General features: G+C 35.7%; 4 protein-coding genes and 1 pseudogene across 6 annotated transcripts; 3 read left to right on the forward strand and 2 right to left on the reverse strand.

Annotated features, from left to right (window-relative positions):
• The first annotated feature begins 4442 nt into the window (after positions 1-4442).
• On the forward strand, positions 4443-5562 carry LOC109239886 (probable protein phosphatase 2C 55). Its single transcript, XM_019406478.1, has one exon. The coding sequence runs from the start codon at positions 4443-4445 to the stop codon at positions 5466-5468; it is 1026 nt and encodes a 341-aa protein (XP_019262023.1). The 3' UTR covers positions 5469-5562.
• Positions 5563-6538: 976 nt separating this feature from the next.
• Positions 6539-13599, reverse strand: LOC109239895 (annotated as a pseudogene). Its single transcript, XR_002069979.1, has 7 exons — positions 13156-13599; positions 12348-12549; positions 11952-12194; positions 11362-11429; positions 8440-9182; positions 7058-8378; positions 6539-6830 (listed from the first exon to the last, which is right to left on the reverse strand). The product of XR_002069979.1 is annotated as a nucleolar GTP-binding protein 1-like (transcript).
• A 715-nt stretch (positions 13600-14314) lies between these two features.
• LOC109239894 (pentatricopeptide repeat-containing protein ELI1, chloroplastic-like) lies at positions 14315-17740 on the reverse strand. Of its 2 annotated transcripts, none has more exons than XM_019406484.1 (2): positions 17328-17740; positions 14315-16662 (listed from the first exon to the last, which is right to left on the reverse strand). In XM_019406484.1, the coding sequence occupies exon 2, from the start codon at positions 16538-16540 to the stop codon at positions 14666-14668; it is 1875 nt and encodes a 624-aa protein (XP_019262029.1). In that variant the 5' UTR covers positions 16541-16662; positions 17328-17740; the 3' UTR covers positions 14315-14665. The 2 variants fall into 2 exon arrangements, with proteins under 2 accessions (XP_019262029.1, XP_019262030.1); XM_019406485.1 differs by lacking the exon at positions 17328-17740 and adding an exon at positions 16877-17166.
• A 4596-nt stretch (positions 17741-22336) lies between these two features.
• Positions 22337-23095, forward strand: LOC109239887. The gene has a single exon (XM_019406480.1). The coding sequence runs from the start codon at positions 22337-22339 to the stop codon at positions 23093-23095; it is 759 nt and encodes a 252-aa protein (XP_019262025.1).
• Positions 23096-25062: 1967 nt separating this feature from the next.
• Positions 25063-27461, forward strand: LOC109239888. The gene is made up of 2 exons (XM_019406481.1): positions 25063-26092; positions 27373-27461. The coding sequence occupies exons 1-2, from the start codon at positions 25063-25065 to the stop codon at positions 27459-27461; spliced, it is 1119 nt and encodes a 372-aa protein (XP_019262026.1).
• Positions 27462-27698: the final 237 nt, after the last annotated feature.

A 27698-nucleotide genomic window follows, 5' to 3' on the forward strand; every position in this document is an offset into this window, starting at 1 on the left:
GGCTACTCCCACTCTGTCCCGGATATCTTCATTCCTAATCCTATCTCTCCTGGTACACCCACACATCCATCTCAACATCCTCATCTCTGCTACTCTCATCTNATGAAAAAGAAGAATTAATGCATTCCTATGTCACTATACAATAATAATAATAATAATAATAATAATAATAATAAGAAGAAGAAGAAGAAGAAGACGTGAAAATGGTATTTGCAACATTCTTAATGTGACTATAAAATTAATATAATGAATAACTTATTGATTGAAAAGTTACAACTTTTTCGAATTTATCTATATAGAATGGGAGAAGCAAAAACACTACATTTAAGACAAGTGTCTTAACCACAAAAGTGAAGTGGCGTTGTTAAGACAATATAAACTACTTTTCTAACTAACTTTTTTTTGAATTTTAAATTTTGAATTAATTGGTTACACTACTTGAATTAATAAATAGAGATATCTTATAATTATCAGTAAAAAACGAAAATACTAAAAAAATATTCTACTCGTTCACATTGGAGTTTTAAAATAATTTTACAATAAAAAAAATAACAAAAAATAAAAAACTACCAATTCAAATTAATTGGAGAGTAATTTCTTCCTCATATAGTTGTAGTAGTGTGTGTGTGTGTGTGTGTGTATATATATATATATATATATATATATATATATATATATATATATATATATGTGTGTGTGTGTGTGTGTGTGTGTGTGTGTGTGTATAAGACTTATAAAAATAATTATAATTATTATGAGAAAAGTCGTACATATACACATAATTAACAACAACAACAACAACAACAAACCCAGTTTGGTCCCAACAAGTGGGGTCTGGGGAGGGTGGTCTATACGCAGACCTTACCCCTACCTAATGCAGGTAGAGAGACTGTTTCCAATAGACCCTCGGCTCAGGAAGGGCAAGAAGAAGAAGAAAAGGAAAGCAAGGGAGGAAGAAAGATGGAAAAAAAAGATACAGGATAAGTGGTACCAAATATTAGCAACAGGGAATACAATACCTGAGGCGAACAAAACCACATCACATAATAAAAGTCTAAGAATCTGAAGGGACATGCATACTACTAAGACTATCGGTGAGCAACTATAAACTACCTACTAACCTTCTACCTTAATCCTCGACCTCGACACTCTCCTATCAAGGGTCATGTCCTCAGTAAGCTGAAGCAGCGTCATGTCCTGCCTAATCACCTCTCCCCAATACTTCTTAGGCCTACCTCGACCTCTTCTCAAACTCTCAATGGCCAACCTCTCACACCTCCTAACTGGAGCATCAATGCTTCTTCTCTTAACATGGCCGAACCATCTCAGCCTCAACTCCCGCATTTTGTCCTCCACGGAGGCTACTCCCACTCTGTCCCGGATATCTTCATTTCTAATCCTATCTCTCCTGGTACACCCACACATCCATCTCAACATCCTCATCTCTGCTACTCTCATCTTCTGCACGTGGGAGTTCTTGACTGGCCAACACTCAGCCCCATACAGCATAGCCGGTCGAACCACCACTCTATAAAACTTACCCTTAAGTCTTAGCGGCACATTCCTATCACACAAAACACCGGAAGCGAGCCTCCACTTCATCCATCCCGCTCCAATGCGATGCGCGACATCTTCGTCAATCTCTCCGTTACCCTGGATAATAGACCCGAGGTACTTAAAACTCGCTCTCTTGGGGATAACATTAGCATCAAGCTTAACCTCTACGTCTGCATCATGGGTCCCGTCACTGAACTTGCACTCCAAGTATTCTGTCTTGGTTCTACTCAGTTTGAAACTTTAGACTCCAAGGTCTGTCTCCAAACCTCTAACCTCGCGTTAACTCCGCTACGCGTCTCGTCAATCAACACTATATCATCGGCAAACAACATGCACCAAGGCACCTCCCCTTGGATATGACGCGACAATACACATAATTAAGATTATAATAAACAATTAGTCATAAATGAAGAATACTAAAAAAAAATCAAATGATATCGTAAAAATATGTATACTAATTAAATTTCTCATGTAGGAAAATTTAGTAATAAATAGAACTCATAATTTCATAATGAAAAATATAAAATATAAAAATATAAAGAAACTATTAGGATATTATACATAAGATAATATATTATATATAAAACATATTTTATTAATTAGTAAAAATATTAGTACGAAGGTTTATCTCTTTATACTTTTGATGAATTCAAAATTATGATTTAGCAAAAAAAAATTACATTATTTAAATATACAGTAAAATAAAAATGAAAAAAATAATCAAATATTATAATAGAAAAGAATGTACGAAAGGAGGTGGATAAAGATAATTTTATAATAGTTTTATTTTGAATTAATTAATAATTTAAAATATATATATATATATATATATATATATATTATATATATAAAATATATATATATATATATATATATATATATATATATAACACTCAAAAAAATTATTGGTAAATTTAGACAATTGAAGAATTTTAAACAGTAAGTATAAAATAATATATTTCCAGAGTAAGAAAATATATACGTATGTTCTACTAGAAGAGAAGTACTATTTAAATATTAAGCCAATTGATAAATTAATAAAAAATCACATTAGTAAAATAGGAGAAGCAAAAATACTACATTAAGACAAGTGTCTTAACCACAAAAAGCCAAGTGGCATTGTTAAGACAAAATATACTACTTTTCTAACTAATTTTTTTTTAATTTTCAATTTTGAATTAATTGGTTACACTACTTGAATTAATAAATATAGATATCTTATAATTATCAATAAAAAACGAAAATACAAAAAAATATTCTACTCATTCAAATTGGAGAATAATTTCTTCCTAATATAGTTGTAGTGGTGTGTGCGTGTATACATATATATATGGGAGTAGTTATTATACTAAATTGGTTATGTATTAATAATTCATATGTCAATTTAACAATATTAAGTAATGGATAAATTGATATGTCAATTTAACTCTATATATATATATAAGACTTATAAAAATAATTATAATTATTATGAGAAAAGTCGTACATATACACATAACTAAAATCATAATAAACAATTAGTCATAAATGAAGAATACTAAAAAAAAATCAAATTATATCGTAAAAATAAATATACTAATTAAATTTCTCATGTCGGAAAATTTAGCTAATAAATAGAACTCATAATTTCATTATGAAAAATACAAAAATATAAAGAAACTATTAGGATATAATACATAAGATAATATATTATATATAAAAAACATTTTATTAATTAGTAAAAATATTAGTACGTTGGCTTATCTCTTTATATTTTTGATGAATTCAAAATTATAATTTAGTAAAAAAAAATTATATTATTTAAAGTTTCAGTAAAATATAAAATGAGAAAACTAATCAAATATTATAGTACAAAAAAAGAATGTATGAAAGGAGGTGGATACAGATAGTTTTATAACATCTATATTTTGAATTGATTAATAAATAAAATATAAATATATAACATTCAAGAAAATTATTGATATATTTAGACAATTGAGAATTTTAAACAGTATAACATAAGTATAAAAATATATATTTCCATAATAAGAAACTATATACGTATATTCTACTAGAAGAGAAGTAGTATTAAAATATTAAGCCAAATGATAAATTAATAAAAAATTACATTAGTAAATGTATAGTACTAAGTACTTGCTAATTCAATAAAGAATAAACAAGGAATAAACAATTTATTTGTTTACTATAATGCTTTGTATCCTTTGATTTTTTATAGATTTTATTATATTTATGTACATTATATTAAATAATAAAATAATAACTAATATTTATTAAAATAATATGATATATTAGAATCATAATTTTATAAGATTAATATTCTGTCAAATTATTCACGTATCGTGCGGGTTCTAACACTAGTGTGTTAAAAACTTGAAAAATCGAAGCAAGAACTAGAAGACTTGGAAAGGAGATTTACTGCAGTCCTTATGTCACCATTAAAAAATTATTAATTAAAAAGGCCAAATAATAAGCATAAGGAAATAGTAAGCTTTTAATTGACTTAAGAAATATCGAGAAATAAGTTAAAACATTAAGAACAAAGTTACCAACGGTTTAAAAAAAATTGAGCGCAACCAAATATCAAATTGGATCTTATATTTCTAATCTTCTTTTTCCCGTCAGAGATATAAATAACAAAACAATCAGCGACTTTAAGAAATTAAATTGCTTTCCTCTTCTTTTCTTTTTTTTCAAGTTAAATGAAATAAGTTTCCGAATTTCTATACAAATAGGAAACAATGAGGGGAAAAAAGAGAGAAAGAAACATGACTTGAAGTCAAAGTAACAAATTCTGTTTCCTACATTAATTAGGATTTAAGGCTTATATATATCTCCTATATAATAAACCCTTCGTCTTGTGATTTTCTATACTCTCCCTCCCTTCAATGGCTACAGAAATAGTACATAACAAGAAGCGACAAATTGATGAATCTGAGTCTGCAGATAATACAGAAATCCTTACTAAGAAGCAGCGACTCATGGAAAAGTCAGAACTTGACTTCATCCAATTCTTGCTTTGCCCTGAGGATTTGATGACAACATCCTTCGACATTACTACAGATGATCCTGTTCCCAACATCATTCCGATATTTAACTTTTGTTCCCAAGAAGAAAACAAAGACACGTCGTCCAACACTGGTGGAAGTACGAGGATGGTTGCTGGTTCGTTTTACATACCAAAGACTAACGAAGAAAAGCCACTAGGAGAAGACGCACACTTTATATGTGCAGAGGAGCAGACTATAGGCGTTGCTGATGGAGTTGGTGGTTGGGCTAAAAAGGGTATTGATTCAGGAAAGTACTCAAGGGAATTAATGGAAAACGCTGAATTATTCATTCAAAAACAGAAACAAGATGATAAAAGTAGTACGACTAATATTGATTTGATGAACGTACTTAATGAAGCTTTCTTGAATACAAAGGCTATGGGTTCTTCTACTGCTTGTATGTTGACGCTCGCTAATGACACTCTGCATGCTGTTAACGTGGGAGATAGCGGGTTCGTGGTGATCAGAGACGGGGTAATTGTGTACAAATCGGAAATTCAGCAGTCGAGGTTTAACTGTCCTTTTCAGTTGGGGAATAGCAAACATTCTAATGATCCAAGTGTTGCAGAGAAGATTAGTTTTCAGGTGAAAGCAGGAGATATAATAGTGATGGGAACAGATGGATTGTTCGATAATGTTCATGATTTTGAGTTAGAACTTGTTGTGAACAATGGAGTGGACTCGTGGGAATCGGATGCGCCTGATACATTGGCATGGAGGATAGCGCAATATGCACTGGAGAATTCTAAGAACACAGAGCTTTACACGCCTTATGTTAGGGAATGTTCCAAAGCTGGACTTGAGCACAGTGGTGGAAAGTATGATGATATTACAGTCATAGTAGCCCATATTTGGCCTTTCTAGTACTCTGCTTTATGATGTCTAATCTAACTTTTTTCTTTTCTTTTTTGGCGAAATTAGAGTTAACAATTCTTGGTAGTTGTGAAAATTGATTCGAGATACAAGCAAGAAACCTGTATGTAATTTGATTCTTTATATATGTTTTGTCCCCATATAATCATTGATTCACTGTAATATACGTTTCTTATGTCATATGGTGCAGTTTTTTGGCATAAACTAGGAGCTCTGAAAGTCACCAACATAAATTGCAGAAAGAAAAAAATTTGTATAACCAGTTGCTGAGTTTTCGAACTCTGACAAACCTAATCGAGTTTAAAAGGAGTTCTGGAATCATGCCAAGGCAAAATTATGCCAATATCAAGTTGGAATGTATTATTGTTTAATTGTGAAAACATAGAGAAGTTGTATTAGAGAGAACCTGGAATCAGATATGACTATCAGGATTCAGTCACTGTCCAATTTGTCTCAACTCTTATAAATTTTACCACTTTAAGTGGTGTCCAATTTGCCTCTGTTTTTATCAAAATTTTGACTCTTCACGCGCTACATATTAGTTACGGGGACAAGAGGGGTTGCTCCGATTGTCAGCACCCCCACCTACAATCTCAGCGCTGTGGGTTCGAGTCATCAAAGGAGCAATAGCTCCAACAAAGGGGAGAGGATTAATTAAAAAAAATATTAGCTATGGAATTTTCAACCATTAAAAAAATATGAATATAATAGCACCCAATTGTCTACATATTACATTAAGTCCCAGCGGAAAAGTGATATCACATCTTTACCATAACAAATATGGGGTTGACTTCATCAGTGCTTTTTTATCCCTTCAGTCTGCACTCAAGCAATACTAAACAGAAAGGCAGATGAATTCATTTTCTGCATATGCTTTTTAGGGCATGTAAACAGAAAGTTCATGCAAAAAGAGAGGAAAGTCTGTACTAAAGAAAATCAAAAGATCCCAGACAAAATTTAACATCGGGGAAAACACAATCTTATAACAGGTATCTAAGTTCCAAAAAATGCATATAGAGGCAGCAAGCTCAGCTGCATCTTAAGCACATATTTAAATACTCAATCTGTAGTCTTGGTCTTGTCATTTCAATAGATTGAATTCTTGACATCTTCCTCACATCTTTGTTTTACAAAAAAAACTAACATTCTTCAACAATTTAAAGTTAAAAAACAGTATGAAAAATAGCTTAAATAAACAGCAAGGAAAGCTCGAAATAACAGAGACGGAAAATTCAACTGCGAAAGTGTCCTAAATAAGCTGAGTTTCTTTCAGCCTTTCTGTCCGCCACCCAAGATATTGCAACACAAGCATCTTGACAGGTACCATCAGCAAATTCCAAGATAAAATGCCATCTGGAAAACAAAAGGTAATAATTGAAATCTTGCACGCATCAATTACCGATTTTCCAAGAATTAAAAAGGAACCAAGTAACACATCATCGAACGTTCTGAAAACTCAAAAGTACACAAGTGGCTATGAAGACAAGAAAATAACTATTGAGAAAGCAAGAGCAGATGGAGAAAACATATTCTGGAGCCTGTAAAATGTCATAGGAGCATCAAATGGTAGCAAGATATACCTTGGTTTACTAGCGCCGGTCAGTTTTCCCAGTTGATCGCTTTCCTGAGAAGAGATGTTTTGGTTTCAGAGTAGGAATAACTCTATCAGCCTCTCCCCGCCGAGCATCCTTGTTCCTCTTCTTAGAAGAACCCTTAGCCATCTTTACAGCCATCTTCTTCTGGGCTTTGTCCTTTAAGCCCTCCCCTGGAACAAATTCATCTGGAGGTCGTGACCTTGACCTTGACCTTGATCTTGCCGTAATGGAAAGTGACCTCAATCTTTGCTTCTTGTTGGGAGTAATCTCGTCGACATCCATTGCATCCTTACCAATGTCATCTCCACGTTCAACTGATCTCTCTCGCTTACGATCCCTTGATTTACTACGGGCTCAATTGATTGCTAGAGTTGGATCCAGCCCCAAAGCAGATACTGCCTTCCCATTCTTTTTGAAGTGAACTCCTTGTCTTTGTCAAACTTTCTTGGTACAGTGGGTCGGCTCTCTGCAGTGCTTTTCTTAATTCTATGCTGTTGAATGAGCAAACTCTTCTGTTTCCGGCTTTCAGCTAATGCTGCTTGTTCTTCAGGGGTCAGCTCAACGCCATCCATCTCAAAATCATCATCTCCTTCTTCATCCTGACGAAGACCTTCTTCTCTCTCCAATTCTTCAAGCCTTTGTAAGATATCAGGGTCAATAAAGTCATAGACATTGTGCCCATCTAAAATTTCTGGCATTACATCTTCCTTCCACTCTTCATTTGCTAATAGATAGTGCTTCCTCAAGCTGGCAGAGTAAACACCTGCACCTCCGTTCTCATTCTCCAGATCTCTCTCAAATTTCCTTTTCTGTTTCTCAGCATCTGCCTCAGCTTCCTTAGCTCTGGCTTCCAACACTGCCTGAGGTATGCATACTGGCCTCTCTTTCTGGTCACGTGGTTTTGGCATAGCAACATGGAAGCGGTTCAAGCAGTCATTCAACTTTTTCGACTTTATTTTCAATTCTACCCTTTGATTCAGTAACCTCTCACAAGCTGCATTCTTCACTGAAATCACGCCATCTTCCGTCAACTTGCTCGTAGTTAACAACACACCTGCTTCATCAGTTGCCTCGCCACCTTGACCCATCACTGTCTTCATGGCTTCATCTTTCATCTCTGCGACTAACTTCTTGTCTTCCTCAGAAATCCCTTCTAACGGCTGCAAGTCTGTTTTGTTGCACACGATCATCAAGGGTTTGTTCATAAAGAGTGATTTGATGCTGTGGAAAAGAGCAGCCTGCTGCTCAATGCTATAGCCACAAGACCCAGAAATATCAAGGAAAAACAACACAGCAGCCCTCAGATGTGCTAGAGCTGTAATACAGCACATCTCAATGATATTACGATCACACAGCAGCCCTCAGATGTGCTAGAGCTGTAATACTGCACATCTCAATGATATTACGATCCTCAAATGGCCTATCCAGAATACCAGAAGCGTCGATCACTTGATACCTCAGATATTTGTAGTCAATATGACCGACAAACAAGGACTTTGTAGTGAAAGCATAAGGCTGCACATCCACATCTGCTCTTGTAATTTTGTTGATGAATGAGCTCTTTCCAACATTTGGATACCCACAAATCAAGATTGTCCTAGTATTGGGATCAATTGAGGGAAGTCTTGCCATGTGCTGCCTAATCTGTTCTAAATAAGCTAAACTTGGGCAAATGCGCTTTATAACAGTGCACATGCGCCCAAGAGCAGCAACCTTCAGGGACTTGCAGCGATAGAGTGAGTCGCCATACTTCAGCAATTTCACATAATCTTTAGCAATTTTTGAAATCAAATTTCTAGCAGTATTAATTTGGCCAAGGGCTTGTAGTGATCTTTGTTGTAGAGTACATGAAGAAGGTCTCCATAGAAAGGATGGATATCGTCAAGCCTGGGGAACTCATCAATAATGGTGGAGAGTTTGTCATAGAAATTCTGCTGTGTATACTTAACTGTGCGCATGTAAAATTGACGTATACGAGAGATAGCATATCCTTTGTGGACAAACAGTAGGAGTTTGACGCTGTGTGCGAGACATAATGATATTGACAAAGTCCTTCCCATTGGGAACCACCGTAATCTTCTTAAAGTTGTACTGCACCATTTTTTATAATCTGGATAAAACGAAAAACAGCATCAGCAGATGCACACAAAAACCCCATCAACCAACTGATCTCTCTCAAACCAATCAATCAGCAATTCAAATAGCAAAAGTATCTTCCATTGAAAAGCTTATTAATTGGTCCTTCAAATCCTAAAGCTATGAAAATACACACAATTAAGGGAGAAAAATTCTATGGCCACAAGTTCAAATTTACCACTAGACTATTCCATTGGGGATTTTTCAGTCTATGCCTTTAATATGCTAGTATGTGATGCATTACAGATGAAAATAGAAACCTTTTACAGTATGTAGAGACTATCTTAAAATCCGCCCAGATAGACGCACCAGTCACCTCATCCGATTATAGATAAATTCATTGCAAATTACGATCATGTAACTATAGTTAGAGGTTCTTCATACATCGAATCAACCTAAAGAGGAAAAAGAAATCTTGAATACACAGGATATTAGCATTCAATCCATGACACTGAAATGAAACGTAACACTTCTCAAGTTCGAAGTTAGACGACTAAATAATTGAAATCCCCCAAATAAACATGTAAAAGCTGATCTGTTTCATACCCAATAACGAATCCACTGAAGCTTAACAAGGTTTTCCCATACGATAATTTTTGGAATTGGAAAAAGCAAATAAAATGAGATTTCAATCAAAAGGGAAAACAATATGCTACACAAGAATCAAAATTTAAATGTTTGAAGCATAAAGATTGCAACTTTTATTTTCACTTTCAGTTCCACAAAAATAAAGAGCAAATCAATCAACTCAAATTATATCTTAAGCACAAATTTCATCTAAATTCATGTACTGAAAACGAAAGTGACAAACCTACCCACTTACAGATACCCAAATAAACCACTCGCCGAAATTTTCAACAAAATTTCAGAATATGATTTTTTTTTCCAGAATATGAATATAACCAAGTATGAACTCAACTCTTAACCTAATTGAATAGATGAAACAGCACAATAATACAGATCAAATTTGAGATGCAGAGTGAAGAAATTACGAGACTAGAAGGCGGCGAAGAGGGACACTATGGAGGAAGAAGTCTGAATATCGCTGGCCTTTCAAGGGTTTTTGGTCTAAACCCTAGGCTTGGAAAGAGTTTACGTTGAGCCGCAGTGCTATATATATGGACTTGGACAAGATGCAAACTGTCGTCCCATTCTAAAACCAGATTGTGGCCCAACTCCTTCAAGTAGTGTATAATTTGACGGGAAACTACCAGTTATGTCCATTTATAAGTAGTTTATTACGAAAATTGGTCAATTTAATAAATATTACTAATACTAATCAAACATTATCAATATTAGCCAATTAGCTATTTGTAGCAAAAAAATGGTCAAATTTTTGCTTTCTTTGAGTAGGTGTTATTAGAATAGATTGGGTACATCTTAAGAAGTTTGAACCTCAATTTCGGGTGATTTGATGGAGTTTTGAGGTGGTTTGGATTGAAAATTCGAATTAGAAGATGAACATGAAAAAAAGCTCCTGTCACGAAATTTAAATTGTTAACCGGATCAGTTTTAGTTGAAAACTCCAGTTTTGAAAGAATAACTCCTTTCAAAGTGGTATGCTTTTCATGGTTTAGTTGCTAAGCAGGCCTGTCTAACTCATGAGAACCTAATGAAAAGAGGATTTCAACTGAGCTCCAGATGCTATCTGTGCTCTACAGATTCAGAAAGCAATAGCCATTTGTTTCTACTCTGTAGAGTTACTTCCCAGTTGTGGCAACTTTTTCTCAGCATGATTAGACTTAGGTGGAATATGCCAAAAACCACAACAGATTTACTGAGATGCTGGAATAATCAGGAGGGCAGTGTAAGGCAAAAAACCTGGTGGAATTTGATCCCAATGTGCATATGGTGGATAGTTTGGAAGGAAAGGAATGCCAGGTGTTTTGAAGACAGAAGCAGTCCTATTCAGAAGTTAAAGATGAACTGTATCTCGTTGTTTCATTTTTGGTGTAAAGAAAATTATGTGAACGATGAAGAATCGATTTTAGACATCATAGAGTCCTTGTAAGAAGAACAAGGATAGGTTTTTGCTTCTTTTGGAATCTGTAAATGGTTACCAGCACAACCTTTGTGCTGGGTTTCTTTTTTTATAATACATATCTGTTACCTTTGTCAAAAAAAAAAACATACAAGAGCTTTACACCTACTACCTGCATGCAGACAAATATAGTAAAAGAACTCCATCATGAGATAGCTCCTCGCAGATTGTCGACAAAACCTGCCAACAAATGGCAAAGTTAATTTAAGGGAGAATAGGTAAAGAGAATGCAATGACAAGGAAACTACAGATAATCCAGGAGCTTCCAAGGGAGGCCATCTTTATAGAAGACACTAAAAGGATATTCAATAACTTCCATCTAACGAAAATAATTTTAGTTGCAATAAAGCTCTGAGTGATATTAACAGAGCATATACTACCAGGAAAGTAAAGCTAATTTCCCAAAATAATAAGCAGTTACCTTTCCCATCTCACATTTGTGCCAAAACAAGTTTCAGGCTTTCACGTTACAACAACAACAACAACTATGTCTCGAGTTCAAGCTTTCACATCCACCAAGTTAATACACATTGTACTAATAAGATATTGAAAATGTAATAGATGATAAATTTTAGTTTCTATGAAGCTCAGTGAAGTCATAAGAGTATACTGATCAAAGGCAGATGAGAGGACGGAATCTACAATTTGCTTTTTCGACAAACATAAATGCTGAACAAATACTAGGAAAATGCAACTACTCACTGCTAAAAAATTTGTAATAGACGGGCGATATAGGATGGACTTGCGAGGGTTAGGAGGCAGAGTAGGATCAGATATATCTTGTGAATAATTAACACGACTGGGTCCGGGTGCCCCATTCTGGCCAATACCAGTTCCAGCCCCACTTGGAGGAATCCCACCCGTCTGATAAAATGACCCACTAGGTTCCCACTCCAGACATTGTAGCATTCAGAAAGTGTCAAGAGTCAGTTCTGAATATTTAACCTGATCACTGCATTGAGAGAGAAGACGAGCAAACATTAATACAGTTGATCAAGATGAAAATAGGATAATCAAGTTCATTAGTAAGCTGCACAATAAACCCAATCACTTCCAATTGGAATAGAAGGTAGGCATGCCGAGGGAAGAAAGACTCACCTCATTGGGATGGTAGCTGCACAGTAGTGTATCTCGTAATCTTAGCTTTCTCTTTGCTTCAACAACTTGTGGCAGGCAATCTGGATGAAGATCCAATACGACACTACATCTCAATGGCCTGGTATTCATAAAAAGCCGAGTCAGCTTTTAGAAACTTAACAATTTCCTGAACCACCAGCTTCCATTCTTTAAAATCAGTTTCCTGGAAATAAGACCATGTAAAGGTCATTCATCTTTATATAGACCATTTGTTGAATCCCTTCTTAGCCTATCACATCCTCAATGAGCAACAAACAAGTCAAGTGAGTGGAAGCAGGTCATACCATACAAAGGGCATTCATATTGTACAGCCAACCAAATGAAAATTCCATTAATCGATTGAACATTTGAGAAATCGCCAATTTCATGTTTGATGCAAAAGAATTCACTGAATGTGCTTCTACAAGTTGTTTGTTCATCAATATGTCCAAGAAATACATTATAAGCTAAAAGTTTGTGGTGATCAATCATCCAATCCCATAAAAGCAGCCACTTACTAAAGCAGGAAACAAATCCTAAATTTTAGACCCTGAACATGCCACATATTTTTGTTACTGGCACAAATAAGGAATAGAAAAAATGATTTCTATACATGTGTGAGCAGAGGTCTAAATTATAAAAGATAAAATATATATCTGACTCGACATACTACATATGGTGCCTTCTTCCAGTGCTGCTGGCGAATCAAAATATTACATATATTGGAAATATATGCATGTATTACAGGACAAGCATGTGGACATAAAATTTAAGAATTACGGTCACTGACCTGGAATGCCCTCTTGCATTCATCAAGTAACATCTTGAGCTGATTAACTAATTGATAAACCATGTCTCACCGATTCAAAACCAAACAAACTGTCATAAACCGAGCAAGAAATCGAAGTTGCTTGCTAGCAAAACTAACATCCTGAAACATTCCATCTTTAAAATACTCCCTATTCAACACTGCCTCATAAAAGATATAAGACTCAGACAAATAGTTGGCCTCGCTTGTCCTCATGTACTGTCCAGAATAAAGCTGGCCAATCTGAGATGCAATATCCCCAATCTCTTGAGACCAGCTTCCATAATTTTTTCTGCGAGCCTACATCGGCACAACATAGTGACATACAGATGGTACCTTCTAAAATGCAACTAGGAAACACAAAGAATTTTCAATTGGAAAAACCAACTACAATCCTGGTAATAAAATACTAAATAATTCTAATCTTTTTCCACATCGCAAAAGAAAAGAAAAAGTAAGATAAAAATGGACAGAAATAAGGAAAGACACACAAAGGACTTAATCTCAAACTTTAAAACATTACTTGCAATACATCAACAAGTCATAGCACCCAACGCCTAGTGGTCTATGAAGTGAGAGAAAAACCATGAGGTCTCACATTCAAATCCCGACAGCTCACGTTTGATTCCTATCTTCAGGAGCATGAAATCAAAGACCCTTGACACGTATTCTCCGCCGGAGTTCAGACCTCAACCTCTTGATCTGGAGATTTGACTTATTTTCCAAACTTTCTATATATTAAACTTAGAAAGAGCTTAGGACTTCTCTCTAAGTAAAGAAAGCCAAATCTGCCTAAGCCTTGGTGGCACAGTTACCCGATACTTGTGCTGGTGGGACGGCAATTATCTGCTACTTATGCTGATTGGAGGTAGCAGGTAGCACAACGTAATAGTTGCATGTGCGCAAGCTACCACCATCAACATATATATATTGGATTGTTTTACATTAAATTTTAACCTAAGATAGCTCGTTAGTTACCACTTTTACTGAATTATCAATTAATGTTTATCATGAAATTGACCACTAATTTACCCAATAAGGGACATGATTGTATAAATATCTTTCCATCGGTGCACACAACTTAAACTCGTCTATATTCACTATTACTGAAGTTTACACAAGTAATAGGAGCACCAAAAGCTAAATAAAAAAATCAGGCCTTAAGCTCAAGGAGCGGCATCTTAACCAAAAATACAGTGTTTTCCACATGAATGTAACAGAGTTGCAACGCAATTTGAGGAAGTAACTTCGAATATAACTCAGAGGAGTATCCTAACCAAAAATACAAAAAAATTTACATGAATGTAACAGAGTTGCAACGATATTTGAGGAAGTAACTTCGTATACAACTCAAAGAGGAGGAGAAAATATGAAGCAGCAAACGAGGTAAGTTAACCTGGACTGGAGAATCGTCGATAGAGCCAAAAAATGTACACACAAAAAAAAAGCTATATATGGAAGCCTGCCTGTTTGTTAGCATTAGCTAATAGTTCTACCAGAAATCACCACAAGAACATGAACCCTCCACAAAATGATGAAAGCGATTCCGATCCCTCACTATGATTTTACGTCCTGTGATTTTTGAAATAAGCTTGGTGACAGAATGACAATCTGGACAAACACGGAGATTCTTGACAATCTTGATTGTAGTTCCTGGCTGAGTACTGATTAGCCCATAAGCAATGGCTAGCCTTTCACTATGAACAGCAAGCGATTTCTGCTTCTCAACTTCCCCAAGATTATGCAAGACTACATCAGTCTGTGGCATGTAACCATGAGCCTCGAGCCACTTGTTCATCTCCTCCAGCATTCTGTAAATTTCTTTGCTTTTGTGATGCTTCATGTCACCGGCAAGGAACTCGTGCACTTTATTATTGACCTCAATGGAGCTACAACCAGGTTCCTTGTCTACCCCGCTACTCTTCATCAATGCCCTGACCTTTGCCACACCATCCCAATCACCAGCAGAAGCATATATATTGGATAGCAGAACATAAGTTCCTGAAGTAGCAAGATCCTGTTGCACCAGGAACTCCATAATTTTCTCTGCGAGCCTTATGTTCCCATGAATCCTACAAGCAGTCAGTAATGTTCCCCATAAAATAGGATCGGAATCAATCTTCATACTATTGACAAATTCATAAGCTTCTTCTAACTGTCCAGCTCGTCCAAGAAGATTCACCATGCAACCATAGTGCTCAATCTTTGGCTCAATTCGATACTTGTCCATTAAGTGAAAGTAATCCCATCCTTCAGCGACCAATCCAGCATTAGCGCAAGCACTTAAAATGCCAATAAATGTTATATCAGTAGGCTGGAGACCCAACTCACACATCTCATTGAATAGCTGCAAAGCTTCAAGGCTAAATCCGTGCATCGCATATCCTACAATCATTGAATTCCATGTTATGACATCCTTATCTTTCATCTGATCAAACACCATTCTTGCATCCTCTAAACTCCCGGACTTGCTATACATGTCAATCAAAGCAGTACCTACATGTTTATTTAATTGAATTCTGTTACTTTTCACATAAGCATGAATCCATCGACCTGATTCCAGCACTCCCATTTGCGCGCAAGCAGAAAGAGCCGCCACCACGGTTACTTCATTAGGTTTTACTTTTGACAGTAACATCTGCTTAAAAAGAACCAAAGCTTCATTAGGCCTACCATGTTGGCTATACCCATCAATCATGGCATTCCAACAAACAACATCCTTCTCCTCCATCCCATCAAACAACACTCTTGCCTCTTGCACATGCCCATTCTTTGCATATCCGGTAATCATTGTTGTCAAAGTCACCAAAGACCTTTCGGTCATTGTGTCAAAGAGTTTGCGAGCTGAAACAATGTCACTGCCTCTAGCATAGACATCCACAAGAGCAGTTCGAACATAAATGTCAGAATCACACCCAAGTTTTAGGGCCTGACAATGAAGGGCTTTTCCTGATTCATGTGGGGAAGCTTTTAGGATGGAAGAAAATGTAAATGCATTAGGCTCAATATTTTGAGTTAGCATTTGGATATAAAAGACAAAGGCTTGTTCACAGAGATCATTGATCACATGACTATGGATAATGGCACTATACGAGAACACAGTTGGACTTTGAGTGAGCTTAAAGACGGAAACAGAATGTTTGAGGTGTCCAAGAGAAGAGTATGATTTTTGGAGCTTAAAGTTCAAGACCGAGTCACTCTCCAGGCCGTAGCGAATAAGAAATGCATGAATCTGTAAAAGCTGTCTGATGCTTTTGGATTTGTCTATCAAAAGTTTAAGTTTATGAGGTGATGGCCTATGGATGTACTTTGAGGTAGTACTAGTAGTGTATAGTGGTGGGTTGGAGAAAAGGGAAGTTCCAGACATGATTTCAGCAATTACATCGTCAATGTTTTGGTTGGGAACTCTTTCAAGACTGTAATTTGTCCAAGACCCAGGGAGCACTTAATATGCAACTGAGAGGATGCAAAAGGCATTTGATCAAGCACCTGCCAGTCACAAATTATAAGAACATAATTATAAGGAAGATTCCAAACAGCTGCTAGAAAGTTGGAAACAATGATTAAAAAAGGGGATTATGTTGTCATACAGTACTCCAAACACAATCAGTCCCACTCTCATCCCCATAAAGTTAAAAAAGGAAAATCTACACTCGTCTCAGCAATAAACCAGCAAGAATGAAATACGGCCAGTAGTTCTTACCAGCAGTAGCGGAGTCACATGTATTGAAGGGCCGACACCTCTTTATTGGAAAATTATACTATCTAGCTAGGGGAAAAAAAGAATTTATGTATATATACTAGGCATTGACACTTGGCTTCTTCATATGGGTTTACTTCTTTATATTTTGACTCCCCAAAGTAAATATCCTGCCAGTGCTTACCAGTCCAATCCCACGAAAAAGTAGGAAAAAGGTATCCCAAACTAAGCAAACAAAAATGTGGCTATTGGAAAGGTTAGAGTGTACACGGACCTTATCCCTACCTTGCAAAGTCAAACACGTTATTTCTCATATGGCCTAAAGAGGAATATAAACACCTCAAATAATAAACAAAATATATATATATATATATATATATGAAGTTATCTAAAACAAAATAGTGTTATCCCCCATGAACTAAAGAGCAGGAAAATGTAGCTAAATGCATCTAACCTTTGTAGTTCAACTCTAAGGTCTCCAGAGTAGACCCATTTAGAAAGAATTTAATATGAGAATTCTTTCAGCAGTGTGGACTCTCTTTCGCTACTTGGAAGAGTAATTGCAGTTCCACTACACCCAAAGAAAGGGAGAGTGTCAAGTTTCAACTGCTAATCCTAACGATTAACAGGGAGAAGTGCTATTGTGAACGACGTCGTAGCAGCATTATTTTCGTTGGTGCTAATTTCCCCCTTCCATATCTAATTCACAATACTCCACTCCTCATATCCTTTAGGATTTTCAACTATTTTTGTTGAATTCTCCATTTTTCCTTCTAAATTTTGGAATATAGACGTGAATAGTGCTAATGTTTTGAAAGATTTATTACTTACTGCTCTAAAATATTTTTAGAAGTTAACCTCTACCTCTAGTCTGGAAACTAGGAGCAGGAGGGAAGGAAGAGAATATATGGCTTTTTAGCTTATAAGCACTTTTAGTTTGACCAAGGTTTTTACTAGTTTATCCTTAATATATTTTTTAATTCACAAAATATTTTTTCCAAAATAAATTTTTAGACTTTTTTTTCATTCCATATTCGTAAACTTTTTAATTTATAATCTTTTGTAAAGTTTTTAAGAATATTTTAGTCATTTTCATAAAAGAACAAATTATTCACACTTTTCTACCAAACACATCAACTGCTTATTATCAGTTTCAGCACGTCTATCCAAAATTCAAATACGTAAATACTTATTTAAAAGATCAGCTTCAGCACTTAAAAATAATTTTCAGCTATTTACAATCAGCTAATCCAAACGGGCTCTATAAGTCGAGGAATACAGAAGAAAAAGTGGGAGAACATCGTACTATTGTTAAATTACAGCACTTGGTTAAAAAACCCTTTTAGTCCTTATTTAACATACTAGTCTTTAGAAAAATTTTAAAAAGTTATAATGTGTTTGAGTTTATAAACTAAATATTTAAAAAAAATATAAATCTTTACAAAATAATGAATATAATTTTTACAAAATAATCTTATTTAGCTAGATCAACAATTTCTTTTTTAAAAAAATTGCAATTAAATAAGTATCTTTTTGATATCGTGACGAAGTCCTATCACCCTTGTGATGAACTCAATCGTTATAAAATTATGAGTTCAAAAATATATTTAAATTATATATCAAGTCTCAATTTATATTCAAGCATTTGTCGCCTATGACAACTTTTTTTTGTTACTTCCTTTTGAATTCTTGGAAGGAAATATAGAGAGGATATCTTACTTCAGCTCTACTCACTTATATGTCCATTAAAATGTAAAATCTCTTGAATCTAAGAGAATTATTAGACGATGTCATCCTAAAAGTATAAAACTATATTTCTTATCTTAATAATATAAGCTACTAAATACTGCAAAAGACCTTTTGTACAAACCCTATACAAGCATATATAACCAAATACAATAAATTTATATAAAATCAAATACAATAAAATCAAAATAAGACCAAATACCATAGTTTAAAATAAGTCAGTTAAGTCCACTCTTATTAAGAGTGGACAATAAAACTATTATCATAATTACTAACTTAGATTGATCCAATCAATTGTTCATCTAACTTATAACATGAAAAATTTGGAACAATAAACTGATATTTGACGTGTATATATAACAAAAAATATCTTTATAACCAAAACTCTCACAAATACAATTTAGAATGAAAAACACACACAGCACGGCTCATTTTGATTCAAAGTGCACTAGAAACAAATGAATAAACATACAAAGCAAGTTAAAGGAAAAATAGGAACTTGACTACTACTGTGTAGTTACCTTCAACTAAAAATTTTACAATACACAACAAAAATACAAACATTGCAATGTTGACATTGCATGATACAAAATGCAATGATCTAAAAACCTATGCAAAGTTTATAAATAAGTAATTTTAAATTGGTAATCGTACATGAAATGTTGTACTCAAAAATTAAAACTGACAAGCAGAAACAAATTTATCTTTCAAACATTGACAAAAAAAATGAAATGTTGGCTTCGTTTTATAAAAGTGTTCCTCCTTATTTTAAATGGTTTTGATTTTACAATTCTAGAAAATAAAATTGACTAAGTTTGGTAAAAGAATTTTAAACCTAAACTGACATTAATTACTTCACCAAAAATTGACTTTGTATCTTACGGCAAATATGGTAGAAGAATATTAGACCTAGTGACATTAATTGCTTCTCCTTATTGGATTCTGATTTGAAAATTTTGAAAAACCAAAAATTAGCTTTAAATTGTGTCCTACGGCAATTATAACCACACAAAAAAAAAAACTAAACATAAACTAACATTACTTGATGAGCAACTTTGGTAAAAGAATCATAAGCCTAAAATGACACTAATACTATGAAAAACCGACCTTTGATAAAATATAATAGCAAAACCTTATGTGATATTAATTGCTGAAATTTGGTTTTTCAAATTCTGTGTGTCTATAATTACAGTTTTATCCGACGCAAAATATACTTATGAAGGGTAAAAAAGGCGAACGACATTTCATTAAAGACCTTCGTACTTTTAATATAGTACTACTCTCTATGTACGTGCCTCGCACATAATGCTTTAGGACTAAAATAAAGATGAGAAATAAAAAAAGGTAGCGAAAGTATTAGATATTAAAAGTGTATAACAGTTGAAGCTCAAAATAATTAGAAATATTTAAAAACTTGTCATAATAATTGAAAAGGATTCACCTGCTTTACATTGATAAAATATGTTATTTCAGAATCTCTACAAAATAAAACAGATGATTTAGACACTTCTAATTTTAAAAATAGGAGTACAAGAATGTCTTAGGAAAATTTAAAAAATATTGACATACCTAAGATTTATAAAATAAAATAAAAAACCTTGAGACGATATTGCTATTTCGCTTATAGAATTGACATGGAAATCAATATTCTTTCTCTACATTTTGATTTTATTAATAAAAATGTCATGAAAACACATTGTTATAACCTTAGTATGAAAAAATGTAAAACTCTGATGAAATATTTTAATGAAGCAATAACACCTAACAATTAAGTATATCATGAAAAAGATCATATAATACTGAAATAATTATTAACTAATGGGGTTTGTCTAATAGTATAAGGGATCCTTTTGAAAATGCTTGAGATCCTTGTACGAATTCAATGCCTAAATAGAAAGCTCCAGTAGTCTATTGACCATCTATGTCAAATAAACTTAATTCTGGTAAAAATAATTTTTTTCACATTTTCTTTGTTCAAATTCTTCTGAAAAGCATCTCTGTGAGTAAAAAAAAAAAAACCTTCTTGCTGATCTTAAAAAGAGTTATAATGCGTAGGTCTCTTTAGTTTTTATCTTAAACCTTTAATTGAGCTTCAAATGGAATTCAATCAATATTATGCCGTGATACAACCACCGCAATACCAATTCAAATGGTGGAAACTCGTTTATTTAAAGTGATAATATAGTTTTTTGAAAAATAAATTGAAACTTTGTCAATATTTAGATTACAAAATAACTTTAGCTTTTCGTTCATGTTGAATTTTAGTATCTTAAAATTGATTAGTGGACGAAAAATTGCTTGAAGTTGTGCCTAAAGAATAAGTGTTTGAAGAACTTATTCCCCAAAATAATAATGTACTTAAATTTGTATAATAAGCAAGGACTCTTTGATCTGGAACCAAAATTCAGAAGCATTATTTGTTTAGAACTCTATGTCTGATCGTGCTATGTCTTTTTTATTTACTAAAATAACCAATAAATTAATAGTTGAATTAGATTAAAAGAGGGCATAAAGGTCGGTCAATATTTTAGGGATATTTTTGTCGTTCAACATTTAGCATCCAACGTTCGTGCTTTTATAATAATATAGATAGATAGATAATATAGATAGATAGATAGATTAATACTTTTAGATGAAGTGATTATTGGATGTATCTTTTGCTTTGGGCGTAATGGCTTCCTGGCCACTTAAACTTGTAGGGCTTTTGAAAGCCGATACACGAACTTTGGATTTTCCCATTTGAACACTCCAATTTGACAAAATGGGAAATAATAAACACATCCACCAGAGCGTGTATATCAATTACGCTGACATGACAACACATCATGCTAAGCTATTTATTACTTGCCATGTGTTATTTGTGGGTCCCATTTTTAAATACAAAATCAGAAAAAAAAAAAAAGTTACAAATACAAAAAGGAAAAAAAAAAAGAAAAAAACGCACTAGAGCTCTAGCTTCTCTCTAAGCGTAGGTTAGTCTAACGTACGCACTGGAGCTCCATGGGAAGGGGGCGAGGTCGGGGAAGGGGACGACCTAGAAAAGAGATACAAATAGCGTTTGGAAGTTCAGTGCATGTTCAATCCAAGGAGCAAGCATCAACATCAAAGCAGCCAGTGACAAAAATACCAATGGAACAGTACCCAGCTTCAGATTCGGCATCGAGCTCAGCTGTGAAAGCTTTAGATCCGTCATCGAGCTCAGCTGTCACAACTAAAACAACGGAGGATGTGGAGAAAACTCCTATGACTGGGAATTCTAAGGAAGAGGAAGGAAAACAGGGGAAACTAAGCACAGATCTAGTTCAAAAGGAGGTGGTTCTAGCACGAGAAACAGTTGATCCAACAGTAAAGAGTGATGAAAACCAAAAGGAAGCTAAGGAGATGATTAAGCCAGAGTGGAACTCCCTATTTGCAGGAAATCGAGTGGCAGAAAATGGAATGGCCCTAAGCTATTTTCCTCCCCAAATAGTTGATGGAGAGACGATAGTGCAACTGGAGAAAGAAGAAGTAGACAGGGAAGCAGAAAAATGGAAAAACTCACTTATTGTCTACGTTTTGGGAGAGACACCATGATATACTATCATGCACAGGTATATTTCTCAAATGTTGGAACTCTATTCCTATGCCAGACCTGTATTTGCATGAGGAGGGATATCTATAGCTCGATTCAATAGCAAAAATGATATGAATGAAGTACTCTTTGTTGGACCTTATACTATGAGGAATAGACCAATTATTCTGAAATTGTGGAACCCTGATTTTGACTTTAAGCAAGAGTTTATGATAGAGATTCTGCTATGGGTGAAATTTCCTAAACTTCCTATGAGTTGTTGGGGATGTGGATCACTAGGCAGGATTGCTAGTGCATTAGGCAAACCTCTATTTGCTGATGAATGTACAACTAAGCAAATGAAGATTTCATATGCTAGAATGTTGATTGAAGTTAATGTATCCAAGCCACTGCCGGATACAATAGTAGTAATGGATCCAGATGGAAAAAAGTTTCAACAAGAAGTGGAGTTTGAATGGAAGCCCCAATTCTGTCCAAAATGTCAAGTTATTGGACACAATTGTACTAAGAAACCTGAGCTGCAAGTGATGGATAGACAAGTACATAACAGAAGAGGAGGGGAACAAAAGAAGATAGTGCAGGAATGGAAGCCAAAAGAAACTATGCCCAAGCAGAATGATGAACAACAACAGGTGACTACAGAAGGTAATCTAAATGGAGTGGATGATAGAATGATTAAACTGCAGCAACAAGAAAGTGCAACACCAGATGAGAAGGATAGAAGTCTCAGTAAAGGAAAGGAGCAGATGCCTAATCCAGAATTGAACCTAACCAATTTTTCTGAATTGAGTGCAATGATGGTGTCCAAAGCTAGGATTGGAGCTACAGGGTTAAAACAGAGAGAGATGCAGAGAATAAGGCAAGCTAAACCTCCTGACCAAGGAGGACCTATCATAGCTCAATGACCTGTCTATTCTGGAACATTAGGGGGGGTGAATAAAGTGTACAAACAAAAAGAGTTAAAGAGTTATATAAAAGCAAAAAATATAAAAATGCTGGGACTGGTGGAAACAAGAGTTAAGGAACATAGATACAAGAAGATAGCTACAAAATAAATGCTAGTTGGGGTATTGTCCATAACTATTCAGCTGATGTCAATGGAAGAATCTGGTTGATGTGGGATCAAAACTCCTATAGTGTCAATGTACTAAGGGTGGAAGCTCAATTAATACATTGTGAAATCACTTCAAATGATTTCCAATGTGTGATGACTGTTGTTTATGGTTTCAATATTGTGGAGGAGAGGCACAGTTTGTGGAGTAGTCTGAAACAAATAGCACAGAACACTAACTGCCCATGGCTAGTATGTGGAGATTTCAATGCAATGCTAGTAACTGCTGATAGACAGAGTTCCCATCCTGTCATATTCAATGAAGTAAAGGATTTCTCTGAATGCATTCATACAACTCTATTAAATGAATTACAGTGGAAAGGTGACTATTATACATGGACAAACAAGCAAAAAGGAGGAGAAAAAGTCAATAGCAAGATTGATAGAGCTTTTGGAAATCATGACTGGATGATGAATTGGGGACATGTTGTACTTAAATATGATTTACCTAATATTTCAGACCATGCCCCTATGTTGTTAACCCTGCTTAAAGTGAACCAAAACATCATAGCACCTTTTAGATTCTTTAATATATGGTGTGAGCATGAACAGTTCCTGCAGCTGGTGGAGTCTCAGTCGAAGAAGCAATTGGATAAAGATCCCATGCAGAATATCTGGAAAAAAAATGAAGGCAATGAAACATGTATTCAGACAGCTAAACCAACAGGAATTCAGAGGGACAGTGGAGAAGATTGACAAAGCCAGAGAAGACCTTCAGAGAGTCCAAACAGCAATGAAAGTAAGCTATGATGACAGTTTGCTAAGTGAAGGGAGAGCTGCACTGATGAATCTGGAAAAATGGAGTCTGATAGAGGAGAGTATACTGAAGCAGAAATCTAGAGCTCAGTGGATTCAGCTTGGAGACTCAAATTCAAAATACTTTGCTGCTGTTATAAAAGATAGAACTCAAAGGAAACAAATCAAAGAGCTCAAAGCATTGAAAGATGGTAAGATGCTGACTAATCCTAAAGACATAAAACAGGAAATTGTTTCATTTTACAAAGGGTTAATGGGAAGTTCAAAGCAATCCTTAAGGGCAGTTAACAGGTTAGTAATGAGCAAGGGACCTAAACTCAATCATGATCAACAAATTTTCCTCTGCTCCTCAGTTACAGAACAGGAGATAATGGAAGGGTTAAGATCAATTGGGGATGATAAATCTCCAGGATTGGATGGATACAATGCTTATTTCTATAAGAGAGCATGGAGTGTAGTAGGTCCAGAAATCATAAAAGCAGTTAAAAGGTTCTTTGAGACTAACAAGATGAATAGAGCTATCAATTGTACATCTGTGACTCTAATCCCTAAGAATGAGCATCCTACAAATGTGAAGGAGTATAGACCCATTGCATGTTGTTCAGTGATGTATAAAGTCATTTTCAAAGTCCTAGCAGCAAGAATTCAGAAAGTAATTACAACAGTGATATGTGAAGCTCAAACTGGATTCATTCCTGGAAGAAAGATCTCAGACAATATCTTCTTGGCACAGGAATTGGTGAAGGCATACACAAGGAAGAATGTGTCCCCTAGATGCATGATTAAAATTGATCTCCAGAAGGCTTATGACTCTGTTGAATGGGTATACCTGAAGCAGATGTTAGAGGAGTTGGGATTTCCTAATCAGTTCATTTTATGGGGCTAGAATGTGTGACAACTGTGAATTATTCCATCTTGGTCAATGGTAAACCAACAGCTCCTTTCAATGCAGCTAAAGGACTTAGGCAAGGAGATCCAATTTCTCCTTTCCTATTTGCAATAGCCATGGAATATTTGAGTAGGATGCTTAATGAAATGAAAGGAAGTAAAGGTTTCAAATATCACCCTAAGTGTTCTAAGCTAGCAATAACTCACTTGTCATTTGCAGATGATCTGTTGCTGTTTTCAAGAGGGGATATGGAATCTGTGGACACTATTAGAAAATGCTTCAGGGAGTTCACTGAATCCTCAGGTCTTCAAGCCAACAAAGATAAGAGTTCCATTTATTTTAGAGGGGTTACTAAAGAGATACATAAGCAAATTCTGCAGATGCTAGGATTTACTAAAGGAGAACTACCATTCAGATATTTAGGGATACCTTTAGCTACAAAGAAAATATCCCTAATTCAGTGGCAACCTTTGATCAACAAGATGGTGTCTAGAATTACTGCTTGGATTGCCAGGAAACTATCATATGCAGGAAGGGCACAGCTAATCCAAACAGTTTTATTTGGTATTCAGGCCTATTGGTCACAAATATTTGCTATCCCCTCCAAGGTATTAAATGCAATTGAAGCTTACTGTCGAAGATATCTATGGTCTGGTACCAACACAATTACAAGGAAAGCTCTGATAGCATGGAAGAAAGTATGCACTCCAAAATCTATGAGTGGATTGGGATTGATAAATATGAGATTGTGGAATAAGGCAGCTATGATTAAAGCTAACTGGGACATTGAACATAAGGTGGATAGAATGTGGATCAGATGGATACACTGTTACTATGTTAAGAATCAACAGTTTGATCAAATGGTCATACCAATGCATGCAGGATGGATGGTGAGGAGAACTTTCGAAGCAGGAAGATCTATGACACTGGTGCAACACAACAACAACAACAAAAGCTTAATNGGACTCCACTTAAGCACCGGCCGCTCTGCGGATCCAAATTCCCCACCAGCGAAACCGTTCTTGCAGTCCACCCTTCCGCTTCTGCGGAAACTGCCTCAAGACCCAAAACCGCTTCTGCGGCTTCCTCCTGCGCTTCTGCGAAACCGCACCTGCGGTCCCATAACCGCAGGTGCGAAAATACCAGGTACCAGCAGAAGCCTGCAATTCACCAAGGCTCAAAACTCCCCGATAGCCATCCGAAACCATCCCGAGGCCCCCAGGACCTCAACCAAAAACACAAACATGATCCAAAACCTTATTCAAACTTGCTCGAATCATCAAAACACCACAAATAACACCTAAACCATCAAATTACATCAAATTCAAGCCTAAGTTCATCCAAATCTTCCGAAACTTGCATTCGATCAAAAACCCGACCAAAACACCTCCGAATCAACTGAAATTTTGCACACACATCCCAAATCACCTAAGAAGCTACTGCAACTCTCGAAATTCCATTCCGACCATCGGATCAAATTNGTTGACTTTTCCAAAACAAACCTTCCTTAAAGAGACTAAGTGTCTCATTTCTTTCTAGGACCAATCCAAATCAATTCATTCACACCAAACACTTATAATGAAGCATAAAGAAATAGAAATTGGGGAAAACGGGGCGGTAACACACGTGACGATGGGTTGGGTTGTCACAGTTTGGAAGGAAAGAGGGGGGGGTTATTAGAAAAAGGGGATAGTTAAGGTTACATTAAAAAAAACTAACATAAAAATAATAATAAAAAAAAAACAACACAAAACGCCCAGATGTGGGTGCGACTAGCGCGGTACGAGCGCGGCCGCGCTAGTAATTTTGATCCCACGCAGAATACTTGCCCATATGCGCGGCCTGTAGCGCGACCACTAGCGCGGGCGCGCTCCTGGGCACTCTTTTTTTCATATTTTTCACTCGTTCTTACCACTTTCGATGGCCTTATCACCCGCCCATTGTCACCTGCATTGGTTAGTACTTCCCAAAACTCACAATGAACAACTACTACTATCGTTGGGTTGCCTCCCAACCAGCGCCTTAGTTAAAGTCGTGGCACGATGATTACAACAATTCAATGGGTTTCCTCCCATGCAGCGCCTGATTTAACATCGCTGCATGACGTAGACAAGCGCATTTAAGGCTCGCTCGACCTCTGAGGTTCCGTCAGATGGATCTCGTACACTTCCTTTGGTTCATTCATGCCTATGTATAGCTTCAATCTCTGCCCATTGACTCTAAATATGTGAGAGACTTTCTCCGAGTCAATCTCCACAGCCCCTGAAGGGAATACTTCGACCACCCGAAATGGACCAGACCATCGTGACTTGAGCTTTCCCGGGAATAACCTTAATCTTGAGTTGTAGAGCAATACCTTGTCCCCGGGGTTGAAATGTCGCTCAACAATGTTCTGGTCATGCAACTTCTTCATTCTTTCCTTGTAGAACCTTGTGCTTTCAAAAGCCAGATATCTAAACTCGCCGAGCTCATGCAGTTCAGTGAATCTCGTTGTGCTCGCAGCCTCAATGTCTAGGTTCAGCTATTTCAGTGCCCACCAAGCTTTATGCTCAAGTTCCATTGGCAAGTGGCAGGCCTTCCCAAACACCAACTTATATCGTGACATACCAATTGGTGTTTTAAAAGCAGTTCTATAAGCCTAGAGTGCATCATCTAGCTTTTTCGCCCAATCAGTTCTTGTGGCGTTCACAGTCTTGGTCAATACAATCTTTATCTCTCTATTAGACACTTCCACCTGTCCACTGGTCTGCGG

The sequence above is a fragment of the Nicotiana attenuata genome, unplaced genomic scaffold, assembly GCF_001879085.1.
Source record: "Nicotiana attenuata strain UT unplaced genomic scaffold, NIATTr2, whole genome shotgun sequence".
Classification (NCBI taxonomy): domain Eukaryota; kingdom Viridiplantae; phylum Streptophyta; class Magnoliopsida; order Solanales; family Solanaceae; genus Nicotiana; species Nicotiana attenuata.

Excerpts from the sequence above, each read along its gene's own strand:
- LOC109239894 (XM_019406484.1), bottom strand. The coding sequence starts at position 16,540 with ATGTCTGGAACTTCCCTTTTCTCCAACCCACCACTATACACTACTAGT.
- LOC109239887 (XM_019406480.1), top strand. The coding sequence starts at position 22,337 with ATGAGGAATAGACCAATTATTCTGAAATTGTGGAACCCTGATTTTGAC.
- LOC109239886 (XM_019406478.1), top strand. The coding sequence starts at position 4,443 with ATGGCTACAGAAATAGTACATAACAAGAAGCGACAAATTGATGAATCT.